The following is a 13,394-nucleotide window of genomic DNA, read 5'->3' as shown; positions in this document are numbered from 1 at the left end:
ATTTAGGAGCATGAAGCATCACCACCCACACCATATAGCTGCACCCATACACGCAGGGGAGTATTTGTGTCATCTGCAATAAGCAGCTATTCCTAGCCCAGTTTCCATAGGCATGGTTGTGACTAATTCAGTGCACTGCTCTTAGGTTCCTTCAAAAGGTAGTTCAGAGCGGGTGCGTCTTTCTCTCTGGATAAAGACGAGATGCTCTGTAGACTCAGAGTCTACAGTAGCATCTGGTGAGCATCTCCTGTAGCGTGCCTCAAACTTCTCTGCTTTGCAGTGCCGAGTACTTGATGCAGGACTGGGTAGCCTCTTCTGCCCTCCTGCATACTGAAGTTTAATCTCCCTGTCTCTTTTCATGTTTTTATTTTATTAGTTTTTTTTTATTTTTATTTTTAGTGACCTCCATTATTTGGTTGCTGGTATATAGGAAACTTGAAAGTTTTAATTTTCCCTTGGGCTTTTTGTCCCCTTGTGTAAACTTGTGTCTCATTTGGATGCTGATTCTTGTGGAGGACAGACCTATTTTTAATTATGGAGTTTTTATGGTTCTGTAACATCTCTGAGAGGCTTTAGGAACAAGACTGCTTCCTAACTCTTTAAGAAAAAAAAAAGAAAAAAAAGGCAGATGCTTCGTATTTGCATATCTATCAATCGGTTTTGCCTGCTGGTACATATGTATATAGCAAAAGAGAAAATAAAACTTTTCCAATAGAATATCTCTTTTACGGCCATCTCTTTTGTGGTGCTGTTTCAGCCATTGTCATGACAAATTAAGCTGCAGTGCTCTGTTGTAATCTCAGCTTCTCTCTTTCTACCTGATCAGTGGCTCAGAACATTTGATAATATATGGCTGGACAGCTAGGAATATGGGGTGGAGTTGCAACTTGAGGCTTTGATAACGTTGTTTGACAGAAAGTTGATTTAACATCTCCAGGTGGAGTTGGTGAATATTGGAGGTACTGACATCGTTGATGGGAACCACAAGCTGACGCTGGGATTGCTATGGAGCATTATATTGCATTGGCAGGTGAGAAAGCTGTTGCAAGATCTCTTCCTTTCCAGGAATCATGTACGTCGATCTTCTGGAATTCTTACAGAACTTCCTGTGTTTTTTGCAGCGGAAAATACTGCTTCTATTTTGAGCTGGTAAATAGAAGTAGGCCAGTGTTTGGTTTCTGATCTCTGTGTATTGGCTGTATCCCATAGTATGTATTCTAGTTATGTGCTCAGTCACTCAGGTCAGTTCCTAGTACTGTTAATACCAGGAAAGCTTTCCAGGCCAAAGCATTGTATTTGTATTCCTTTCTCAAGACTTTTATGCATTTCTGTTTGCAGGTGTTTTTAGTATCTCAGTAGCAGTGCTGAGCTTACTTTTCCGATACTGCTCTGTGGATTTGTTTTTCAGCCTCATAGGTTGAATTGTTACTAATTTATCCACATATGTGAGAGGATCACTGAATTCACTTGGAGCGAATTCCTGTGTGGGCAAAGCAGAAACACTATTCTTACAGGAAAACCTCTGCAAGTCCTGTTGTCAGGGTATGCTTACTTCGTGGAACCTGCAGCACGAGGCAGTGGGGCATATGTACCCCATGCTTAACTTAGGCAGCCCTGAGAAGCAGGGGAGGTCTATGACTTATGAATAATGTGTTTTTTATTACATGGAGCACTACTGGTTCTTATAATCAGGAGAATGCAAAGATGGCTTTAAGACTTCTGTTTCCAAATTTTCTGTAAGCTTGACACACAGCTTTTCACAGAAGGGAGCCTTTCTAGTTTTGTGAAACAGCTTGGTTCAAAGGTTTTGTGTGGTGGAAAAGTGGAGAATGTGTGTATAAGGTCTAGTTGCTGCTGTTTTGCAGGTGAAGGATGTCATGAAGAACATCATGTCAGATTTGCAGCAGACCAACAGTGAAAAAATCCTGTTGAGCTGGGTTCGGCAGTCCACAAGACCTTACAGTCAAGTCAACGTTCTGAATTTCACCACGAGCTGGGCAGACGGGCTTGCTTTTAACGCTGTCATCCACCGACACAAGTAGGTAACAAATGTTGGTTTATCTTGCACCTAATGAAATAAGCAGCTTCCTTTTTTTTTTTTTTTTGCATGTCACCTGTTTCAGTGAGTCGTGTTTTTTTTTTGTTGTTGTTGTGGTAAGAACAATGGAGGAATGTTTGCTAGAGCAGCAGTTACTTGCAGATGATAGTCAAGGCAGCAGTGTAACTCTCTGTTTTTACACATACACATGCACACACACTCACTACTTGAGGTCTATTTAAATTCCACTTAGTATGCATTAAACAGGAAATAAGATGAATGGGTCTTTGCAGAGGGATTGGACCATCTCCTTCCCCCATACCTGCCTTTCTCCTTCCTCCCAACCTCCCTCTCCTGAGAAAGGAAAGATATCTTCAGTCTGAATTTGCCATATCTCTTCAATATGGAGATAAAGAGAAGCTTCAGAATGAAGGAATAAGAAAGATAGGCTCTGTAGCTCTTGGTTTTTGAACATATATTGCCTGAAAGACAATATATTCAGCTCTTTCAGATTGTGCTTTGTGTTCAATGCTGAGCAGAAGAATCAAATGGTAATAAGATACTTCAGATATGTGTAGCGTATTTGATTGTTTGTTCATTATACAAACCACGTCAAAAGCTCATATCTTCTTTGGGAAGATCTTTTGTATTCTTTCCGATTTAGGAGAACTCTTTGTAATGATCATTTCTTTTGACTACCAGACTCTGATGAAGCTTGCATGCCTTTCCCCCCCCCCCCCTTTTTTTTTTTGAGATGTGTTTCTGCGCAATCCGTTGGCATACTTCAAATGAAGTCAGATTATTGCTTTGCAAGGATGTTGCCTAATGTAATCAACCATGTTAACATGTTAATGACATGATAATGTACGGAATACCTTGTGACCAGGAAGTCTGGCTGAATCTGTCATATTAAATGCTGTGCATCACACAATATTTATACCCAGAAGCACAGTGTATTTTTACCCAGCAGATACAAGAGTATTCACAAAAGCCTACGTTCACTCTGAGTTTGCTGCTCTCTACTCTAAAGCCCCTATTGAATCTGTGCTGACTGAGCTAACAGGATCTATCACAGGGCTCGCTGACTTCAGCGCAGGTCTGCCCTGATGCATCTGTGTGCCTTCCAGCCTGGAGCTGCCTCGTGTTCAGCCTGTGCGAATGCTTTGGGAGCACCTGCAGGACCCTGTGGGCTCCTGAATGCATATAAGAACTGCTCCCCAAAGGCAGAGCAATACTGGCAAAGGTCTCGGTGGAGCTTATACTACCAAGGGAAGTAATAACAAGTCGCCTCTCTGGATAATGTGAGCTGCACTGCAGTGTGTGAGGTTCCCTACCTCCCCCCCACCACTACCGTAATCATCTCTAATGACAGAACTGCTGGTGAACATGTGAAGCTTTATGATGGAGAGAGAGCAAGCTTTAGACACAGGTGAAGAGCTGTGCTTTCCTGAAGCTCTGTAAGGTTTCCAGTAGTTGCCTGACACTGCTGATCTGAGCCTTTGATTCCCTCTTGTAGCCATTTCTTCTCTTTCGTTTTTCTTCCTTCTGTCCCAACAGCTTCTGCCCTGTTGCTGCTCTGTTCCCTGACCCTTTTTTACCTTCGGGCGGGTACTCTCGGAGCATAACACCTGAGAGCATGTCAGCTTCCAGTGCTTCAGAATTCAGCTTCACTATCCCTAAGGATCAGTTTTTTAGCCAGTGAAGCACCATTTTACCGCTTTTCTGAGAAATCTTGAGCTGGCTTCAAATGTAGGCTAACTTTAAAAGAGAAGCTATAAAAGGCACTTCTGAGGAACAAGGGGGTTGAGGCAGGTTGCAGAAGCGGTAAGACAACAAAACTCTTTAGCTTACTATGGACAGCAATGCATCCTTTCCTAACAGATATTTCCAATATTACATTTTTTTATTTAACTTTGTCCGGTGACATTTAAATATAGGGGATTTTTTATAGGTTCTATTAAGAGATTTAATAGCTCATTTTTTCTCCTTTTTCTGTATCTATCGGCAATTTTTAATAAATGCTATATCTCAGCTATAATATATAGTAATTTTGTAACACTGGCAGTACTTAACAAAGTTATATGAGATAATGGAACGTTTAACATTGTATTTTGTTTGTTTCTTTCATTCCCTAATATTAGCTTACTTCGTCCTTGAATTGAATTCTGCTCTTTGGTACAGTTTTCTTGCCCTTAGGTAATACCTAGACTGTGTTTTATTAAAATTTGTATTGTTGTGGCAATGTGTGTGGTGTGTATACGATACATTTATTACAATATGTTTTTCAAATTAAAAAATTTCTGTTAAAACTTTGAACCTGTGTGGGTATCCTGGCTGCTTCTTGCCTGACATTAGAGTATTCCATTAGCTTATGTCAGGATTTTTTTTTACTCTCCCCCCACCCCCCTTTCTTCTTGGCTCTTTGCTTCTCAGCCTCTGATGTAATAATTATGGCTTTCCTGTTTCAAAAAGTGTAATGACTCAACAGATGTTAAAAGCGTACTCTTGGGTCAATTTAAGACCGAATTAAGTATTAAAAAGAATTAAAAGCAAGCCCTTCTTTTCCTCCCAAAGTTCTATAAAAAACACACGATCAATAGCAGCGTTTTAATGAGAAGCCACTGTTACAGGGGAATGGAAAATATTTTCAATAGCTGTGTAGTTTTATAGCTGTACTGTTGCAGCTCCAGGCTAATGATGCCGTGTAGGTCTAGATACGCTGCCACTGCCTCTAGGAGAGGTGCCTGTTTGCTGGCTCTGCTTCCCACTCCATGCTCTGCTCTTTTCTGCTTAGACCTGCTGGTAGGTTTGGAGTGCAGAACTCAATTGGAGATTTGATTCAGTTAATGCTAACCCAAGATCAGGGGTAGCAGGGTTGTAAAATAGATCGACTCCTTGGTGTGATTCACACTGAGTCACACAGGCACTTGTGATCTTAGCAGTGGAAAAGGACCAAGGGGCAGGTGAGTGGTAGACAGCGGTAATCCGCTGCTCTTTCTGGCTGTGGCAGCCTGCAGTGATTACTGAGCCACATCATGAACCTGGAATGAGGATTTCTGGAGAGAGTGTCTCTTCATTACCTGACTGAGTGTCATGCAAAAAGACTGTAGTAATAGTAGTACTGTAGAAAGAAACATTTGAAGAAAACTGGTTCTGGAACAAATTTTAAAAGAATGGTTTATTTTCTGCTTAGTCATACTTAATCTGCAGTTGTAGTTATGTAATAGCTACAGAATATATAGAATGGAAGGTGGATTTTGCTGTGAGCACATGATCGTGAAGTCAGTTATTTGATTTATGGTTGCAAAATTCTCACTAGCAAGAAAAAGCATATATTTTTATTTCTGTATATTTGTGTATAAGCACATATTTATATTTTATAAATATGCAGATCTTTATATTACTTACACAATTACCTTCTTATTCATAACTTCTAATTCTATGAATTTGTTTTGTTTTTCAATTTAAATTGACTACTTTCTTTCCTGTGTTGTCTTTGCTTTTAGACCTGAGCTTTTCAGCTGGGATAAAGTTATAAAGATGTCCCCAGTTGAGAGACTGGAACACGCTTTCAGCATAGCCAAAAACCACTTGGGAATTGAAAAACTGTTGGATCCTGAAGGTATGATGCAATTGTTTTTGCTTGATTAGAAGTTTTGCTTTTGAGCTATTTTGGAAAAAAAGATATTGACGTTTACTATGAATACCAATTCCAGTAGTCTGGTGCAGTGATATGTTGTTTCAAGCTATTGAATTTGGGATAAAAAGAATGTGAATTTGTTGTTTTGAAGGTACCTGTGTGCATGTGTATGCTTTAGCTTCCTGAATATTGAGATTCAGGTTGACTTGCCATTCAGAGGCAGTATACAGGAAGGTGCAGTTGGTACCCTGTAGGCTGGGGTTTTTGTTTGTTTGCTTTTTAAATTGCAGATGTCTGTGCTTTTTAGATGAAATGACGCAGTGTAGAATGGGGTAGCTTAAGAGGTCAACATCTTTTGTTCTTTATATCCACTGTATAGCTGTGAGCGCTTACCTTGTTGGAATGCTTGCTGGGAAACTCTTATGGCCCCTTTTTAAAACCCTGAGCTGTCACTCTGCTTTGAAGTGAGCCTCCAAAGATTCATTCTGTACCAGAGGCTCTCAAACTACAGATTCAAGTACTACCTTCTTAAAAATTAGTGTCCGCTGAATGGGTAGAACTCGTAATCCCCATGGTATATGTACCTGAGTTTGTGAAACTCTCTTCCGTATCATAAGCCAGAAAGCGACCTGAACAATGCTAGGAGTAAGGATAGAGCATATGCTGAAGTGTTTGTTTATGGGGGATACTGTCCCAGAACTGCATTTCTTCTTGTAGGATGCTCAAGAGTAGTTTTTTCCAGAATATTTATTATTCCTCACTAACTTCAGCTTTGGGCTCTTAATCCAAAAAATCATGCGTTCTGATGTGAATTCACTTTCAATATAGAAAATGATTTTATATTTCTTCGGTTGCTAGTGCTGCTTTGCACATCAGTTATTCCAGTCAAACCTCACCTTTTAGCTTAAAGCTTACTAGAGGCTACTTAACAGGACAGCTGATTGTTTATATCAGTGTATGTGAAATCTTAACTGTATTTTAGGTAATGATGTAATGATTTAGAAAAGCAGTCTCTTGATTTAATATTCCCCCTTTTTTTTTTTTTTTGATGCAGATGTTGCTGTACAACTTCCAGACAAAAAGTCTATTATCATGTATTTAACCTCTTTGTTTGAGGTCCTTCCTAAGCAAGTCACCATGGAAGACATCCGTGAGGTGGAGACCCTTCCAAGGAGATACAAACAGGAATGTGAGGATGGAGAATTCAGTATACAGCAGGTGCGTTTGTCATCAAAGTTTGGCTAGCTTTTCTTGAGTTGTAATTTTAGCTGGTCTTTGGTCTTATTGGTTATATCTGGAACATGCTTTCTATCCTGTACAACACAGTAGGGAAGATAACAAAAATCACAACGTTTTCTTCAAGGTTGACTTCCATGGTTTTATCTTCCTTTTCCTGCTCTTCTGATTCCTGTTAAAGATCCTACCTAAGGTAGAAAGTTCCGTCTGTTTTATTCTTCTTGCTGCAGCCTTTCTCATTTATCTTGATGAGCTGCACAGGCTGGCCCAAAATCTTCAACTGAGTTTGCAATAGGACTCTTACGTTTTGCTGCTCCTGTTGCGGTGGAAGTGTGGTGCATTTTGTATGCTTTCCTTTGTGTATGATCCGCTGTTCCGTTTATTAAGCGCAATTAAAGTCAACTTTTCTATCTAGGTTCCTTTATTGATTGATTGATTGATTTATTTGTTTAATGAAAGTTAACTGGTAGTAACTGCTGGCGCCTCTTGTTAAAAATGCGCGTACCAATCAGTTTTAATGTCATATAAAGTATTGAAAGGGATCTCAATTGTTCTATTTTTAGTACCATTTGGGAAAGCATCATCTTTGCATTTCTAAGGTCTGACTTTTCTCTTTGCTGCCTAGGCTGTAGGACTTGAACAGGAGCAGGGTGGTTCTAGAGCAGAGACTCCTAGCACAGTGACAGAAGTGGATATGGACTTGGATAGCTACCAAGTTGCTCTGGAAGAAGTCCTCACATGGTTGCTGTCAGCTGAGGATACATTTCAGGAACAAGAGGAAATATCTAGTGATGTTGAGGAAGTCAAAGAACAATTTTCTACCCATGAAGTAAGATTTTCCTGGAAATCCTTTTGGTTATGGGGCAGGGGAGCATGGGACAGGGCTGTAGTACTTCCATTTCTTATCCAAAACCTTCCACTTTGTTTCTTTTATCATCCTTTTCCTAAATTAAAAGCAGCTCTAACTGAATGTTGAAAATTGAATTTAGTTTATCAGCTTTCCATGGCCAGCTCACTGGTTTCCTTGTGAGAATCAGCCTGTATCATAATACTTTTCTGCTGCCAAACACTAAAAAGCCCAATCAGCCCTGTGTCACTTGCTGTTAAATGATAGCAGTGCTAAAACTGATAATCATGTCAGTTTAGTTCAGTGGTCTCTCTCTCGTGATTAGCATAGTTTAGTCCAGTAACATGATGTGTTATTGTTTCCAAGTTATTTTATTTTTATTCTATTCCGAATGTAAACAAATGTTCTAGTGTTTCTAAAAGTTTCAAATGTCATGTTAGATGTTTTAGTTTTTGCCTTTGTCAGCCCACTGTATATAATTCCATTTAAAAACTGAATGATGACTGGTATGAAGAATATTTCTTTTGTGCTAGGGTTATAAAACCATAAACAAAAGGAAGAGGTGTCTGAATTGTTGTTAAATACGTGGATTTTTAACATTATTAACTCACAGCATTCTATTTGCTTTCTTGCAGTACATATTCAATCTTGTTTTACATGCTGTTGGCCACAGATAAATTTCGTTTTAATTTTCTTGGTGTGTTTGTTCCAAGGTTGTCTTTTAACCAAAACCGTTTTGTCTGAGGCAAAGTCAGTTTGTATTCCTCAATTAGCTATTTGTTTTACCGGCTCTAGAACTTTTGTAGCTCATAGGGAGTCTTCTAACAGAGAAATGGGTCTGCCACACTTGCACATTTGATGATGTTGCCTCATTCTGCAACACTGGCATTTTAAACACTGACAGTCAGTTTATTAAGACTCTTACCAATTCATAAACTCCAGATAGGACCTCACAGATCATGGTGATGTGGCTGGTTGTACTTTTTCTAGGCTTTTATGATGGAGCTTACTGAGCACCAGAGCAGTGTAGGCAATGTCCTGCAGGCTGGGAACCAACTGGTAGCACAGGGCAATCTGTCGCCCGAAGAGGAGTTTGAAATCCAGGAACAAATGCAGCTGCTGAACAGTCGATGGGAGGAACTCAGGGTGGAGAGCATGGACAGGCAATCCCGGTGAGTCATGCCATGCAACCTCTCCTAGAGTTGCAGGACCAGCCTCTGGCACTTACTGTGTCTCTGAGGAATTAGTTCGCATCTGTTTGTAAGATTTTTTTTCAGAATTTATAGTATCTACATAGTAGTTACATAAATGTGTTTTAATATTGTTTCAGTAATCTAAGTTTTTAAATAAAACATTCAGTAGAAGTGAATAGCTATATTTGTTTACACAGCTAAGGAGTACTTTGAAGAATTTTTCCCCACATGTGGGTTATCAAGGTCAGAGCCGCACGTCAAGGGAGAAGATATGTTTCATTGCAGCTCTTGGCAGAGCTTCTATTAGCAGTAAATCCCTGTTGCAAGAAACAATCCTTATTTATAAATTGCATAATTCATTAACTTTTGTTGAGAAGGAAACAGGCAAACTTAACTATATTCCTTATGTTAATGGTGAACAATTTGTTTGGTTATTCCTAACTGGTTTATGAATGGCTTTTTTTTTGTCTGTCTTTCCTTTAGTAACTACAGCTTAGTCTTTTTCTTTGGGAAAATACTTTCTGAAATGACTCTGTTTTGCTTCCCCTTCTTCCCTGCAGTCTCCATGACGTGCTGATGGAGCTACAGAAGAAGCAGTTGCAGCAGCTGTCTGACTGGCTGACAGTCACAGAAGAACGCATTCAGAAGATGGAGTCTCAGTTCTTAGCTGAAGATTTAGAATCGCTTCAAAAACAGCTGGAAGAACACAAAGTAAAGCTTTTTCTGTGTTCTACACTACCTCTTATATGGGAGAAATACTTGGAAGATCTGTAGGTTGGTGGGTTCCTTTAGCAGAAAAACTCGATTGTGTCAGAATTTGAATATGGCTGTGTTTTGAGTGGCTGCCTTTGATGTTTGGAAAGGGAGAATGGTGGGAAAGAAGAGAATTGGACATTTCTGGAAGTACTTTCTTAACTAAACACTGGAGCACTGATACCTATAGTAGAAGCTTTTTTTTTTTTTTTTATCTTCACCTCATGCAGGAAATGAGGCCTTTTCAAGTGAATTGTTGGTGTGAGGGAGAGTATGAAACACCTGGTGTACAAATTTGCCTCTAATGTCTGGCTGGCGTTGTTAAAGCATACTTGAATGTTTGCTGCTTAAAATAATGTGGGAGCTGAAAATAACAGGAAGGACCTCCCAAGTCACTGAATCTACTCCTTGCTAGTACAGGGATTGCATCCTGGATGGGGGTGCGTAGGTGTTGCTTTCTGTTATACACAACACTTTGGAATTGGCTTGACTTTCGGTTAAATTTCTGGATGGGAGTCCAGTCTTTCCAGCCTGCTCTGTTTTTGAAGAAGAAAGATGGCCTTTTGATGCTTGTCACAGTTGCAGCTTTGATTATTTTAGTCAGCACTGAGGTTTGACCTTCTCCCCAGCATGGGACATACCTCACAGGGCAAGAACTGCTAAGTATTTTTAGTCTGTGTAATTTCCTGTCCCACATTTGCGTTCTTTTGTCAGTCTTCAAAGTCCGGAGAGCTTGAGGTGTGGTGTTCGTGGAGTGATTTAGGATATTCTGGGTTGAAAAGTGATATTTTTAGTAGTATAGAGGTATATTTGTGTTGCAAAGATCTTTTGGAGGTAACTTGAACTATGGAATCTGTTCTTCTAGAAGTTGTATGAATATTTAAGTGTATAAATTACTGCAAAATGATAGGAGCTGTATATCCTTTTGCAGTTGCTGTATATCCTTTTGCGACTATTGTCTTTGAATGTTGTAACTGATATACCAGCACTTATGCTTAGGTTTTAAGAGAATTGTAATGTCATCTATTAAAAGACAAATGTTCGTAGTGGTTATTTTTTCCCCTTTCTGGCATGCCCTATGATACTTGCTTATAGACAATTATATCTTTTTATAGAAACACTTAAGCTGTTTTACCTATAGCAGTAGACATAGAAAGTCAATGCAGTTGTTGTATGATTCTCCTAGAGAGGTATATTACCAACATCTTAAAGCATTCCTTCCCGTTTTCCAACATTTAAACAGAATGGATTTAGGTTCATTTCTAGCAGTCTTTTGCTTTCATTTATTTGAATTGTCTAGTGATCCGCAGCGGTAAAATATATGCTGAATTATTGAACCTTAAGTGCTTTGCCACAGCAGTTCTTTTAGTTACTGTGGCCAAAATAGCAGATTTGTGAAGTATTTAAAGTTCATAACCATTGATGTCATCATCTAGAGCCTCCAAAGTGACCTAGAGACAGAACAAGTGAAGGTAAACTCCCTGACACACATGGTTGTCATTGTTGATGAAAGCAGTGGGGAAAGTGCAACAGCTGTCTTGGAGGAACAGTTGCAGGTAAGATATTAGAGCTTTCTTTGAACTGTAATAGCAGGCACTCAAAATGTTTGCCTGAAGTTGTTAAGCAACAGTTTAATGTACATAAAAAAAATCTTAGAAAGGATTTTTAAAGTGATATTAACATAAAGAATTATTCAACTTCCTAAGGATAAAACCTGCAAAAGTGCCTCGGTGACTTTCAAGCCCAATTGCTGATGTGTCAGACTTTCTGTATTCTTAGCGACTTTGGCGCTTTGCAGAGCTTCCTTTCAGCAGTTTTGTTAAAATGGGAAGATACACAGTGCTTTTTTACTTTTATTTGTATAGGTAATTTTCAGTGGTTGTTAAATGTGATGGAAAAGTATCAGAGTACCCTGTAACCTGAAATAAAGCGTAGTGTCTGTGAAACAGAATTTTTTGAAACAGAATTCATACTAGTTTGTTTGCTCCTTTTGAAATTAATGAAAAATTTCACTGTCTTCCGTGAGAGCAGAGTCAAGACTAATAGGTGAATGTTCTTGAAAGTTTTAACCTTAAGCTTTGAGCAATACAACAATGGCAATTACTGGCAATGAGGTAATTGCAATGTAGAAGGAGGTGATGATGAGGTAGAAATCGTGCTTTTGAATATCTGATTTTGAGTTTCCTTGTGAGGCTCATGAATATCTCTTGCTTTTCCTAGAGGCTTGGTGAGCGGTGGACAGCAGTTTGCCGTTGGACTGAGGAACGACGGCTCAAGTTGCAAGAAATTCAGCTTTTATGGCAGGAACTGCTGGAAGAGCAGGTTAGTAGCTCTTCAGTTACCCAGGATGACGAACTGATCTGGAAGCTGAAATTGCTCTCTGCACTTCTTGTTCTGTGGAAACTCTGAAGCCAATGTAGTTGCTAGACCTGCAATAACATACTGTTGGGTGCAGCCACAAAAGATGAGTCCTATCTCAGCTGAGATCTGACTGATGTCTGATGAGTCAGGTTTCTCTGTGGTTTCAGGTCTTGCCCGGAGAAGTGAAGGATAGAATAAAAATTTTTGCTTTGTGAAACAAAGGATGTTAGGATCTCAGTTGAGCCTAGAGCAGAGAAAGGGCAGGGAGCTGAGTGGATGAACTCTCTCATCTAATGTGGAAGAAAAGCTGAAGTCTGGGTAAAAGCACCCTGGCTTTCTCCTTTAGTGTCCCTGATACCAGGAGAATCTGAACTCTTTAGTGACCCTACAAAGATTTGTATATTTAGTAACTCTTGTTAGAGATTAACAGTTCTCAATAAGAAAATAGCCATAAAATACTAGATTTTGTATAAAAGTTTGGGTTCGCCTCATTTCTTGCAGAGTTCAGTAGTTGTACAGCCCAAGAAAAAGAATTTTCCTAATTTTAAGCAAGAATGTTTATAACTCCTTACAAAATCATTTCCAAAGCAGCTATTTAGTATTTTTATGGACATAGTTCTTTGAAAGTCCTCTTTTTTTTTTTTTTTTTATCTTATGTCACTGAATTCCACAGGTTGTATTATTTTTAAAATAATTTATTTAATTTACCCCGACTGTTTGTCTAACAAATTAATTTGTAATGAACCCTGTGACCTTTCTTGGAAAATTTAATGGAGAAGTAATTGTATGAAAATGCAGGTATGATCATCTTGCCTTATGGAACTCACTTATGGAATGAGATTCTCTCGAATCTCTTGTCATAAAAATCTTCCTATCTTTGAACCACTGTATCCAATTTCTATTTGAACTCCAGTTTCTCTGAGGCAATCAAAAAATAACAAAATAATATTATTTGGTTTAAGATCAGTGAAGATTTGCAAAATGACAAAGTAGTAAGAACATCCATAATACCAAAATGACAATGAATAAGTAAGTAATTGATGCCTTGGTAATTACAGAATTTTTACCTAAGTGAGCCATAAGTTCTTCCATTGTGAACACATGTACGCTATTTTGCAGTAAACTAATCAATTGATACTATTTTCAAAATCAGTAACATAGATATTTACTCTGTGTAGTGAAGCATGCAGTTCATGTCTCATTTTGCTGAGTTTTGGCAGTTGAATTGCAAAGAAGATGGCATTCTGAGTTGTATATGCCTTGGTCTAATATTACACATTTTAAGATGACCTTGAATACACTTCTCAAGCACACATTGGCATACGA

General features: G+C 38.9%; 1 protein-coding gene across 8 annotated transcripts in view; it reads left to right on the top strand.

The window, feature by feature from the left end:
- Nucleotides 1-13,394, top strand: part of UTRN (utrophin) — a 402,533-nt gene that overhangs the window by 82,285 nt on the left and 306,854 nt on the right. For all 8 annotated transcript variants that reach the window (XM_068938835.1, XM_068938836.1, XM_068938837.1 and 5 more), the window contains 9 exons: nucleotides 938-1,030; nucleotides 1,866-2,038; nucleotides 5,545-5,660; nucleotides 6,733-6,896; nucleotides 7,540-7,743; nucleotides 8,752-8,933; nucleotides 9,515-9,665; nucleotides 11,144-11,263; nucleotides 11,928-12,029. In XM_068938835.1, coding sequence (XP_068794936.1) covers nucleotides 938-1,030; nucleotides 1,866-2,038; nucleotides 5,545-5,660; nucleotides 6,733-6,896; nucleotides 7,540-7,743; nucleotides 8,752-8,933; nucleotides 9,515-9,665; nucleotides 11,144-11,263; nucleotides 11,928-12,029 — 1,305 coding nt within the window. The remainder of the gene's footprint in view (nucleotides 1-937; nucleotides 1,031-1,865; nucleotides 2,039-5,544; nucleotides 5,661-6,732; nucleotides 6,897-7,539; nucleotides 7,744-8,751; nucleotides 8,934-9,514; nucleotides 9,666-11,143; nucleotides 11,264-11,927; nucleotides 12,030-13,394) is intronic.

This window comes from Struthio camelus, chromosome 3, assembly GCF_040807025.1.
Source record: "Struthio camelus isolate bStrCam1 chromosome 3, bStrCam1.hap1, whole genome shotgun sequence".
Lineage (NCBI taxonomy): Eukaryota > Metazoa > Chordata > Aves > Struthioniformes > Struthionidae > Struthio > Struthio camelus.
The sequence above is the reverse complement of the archived record's forward strand: the minus strand, read 5'-3'. Positions and strand labels throughout refer to the sequence as shown.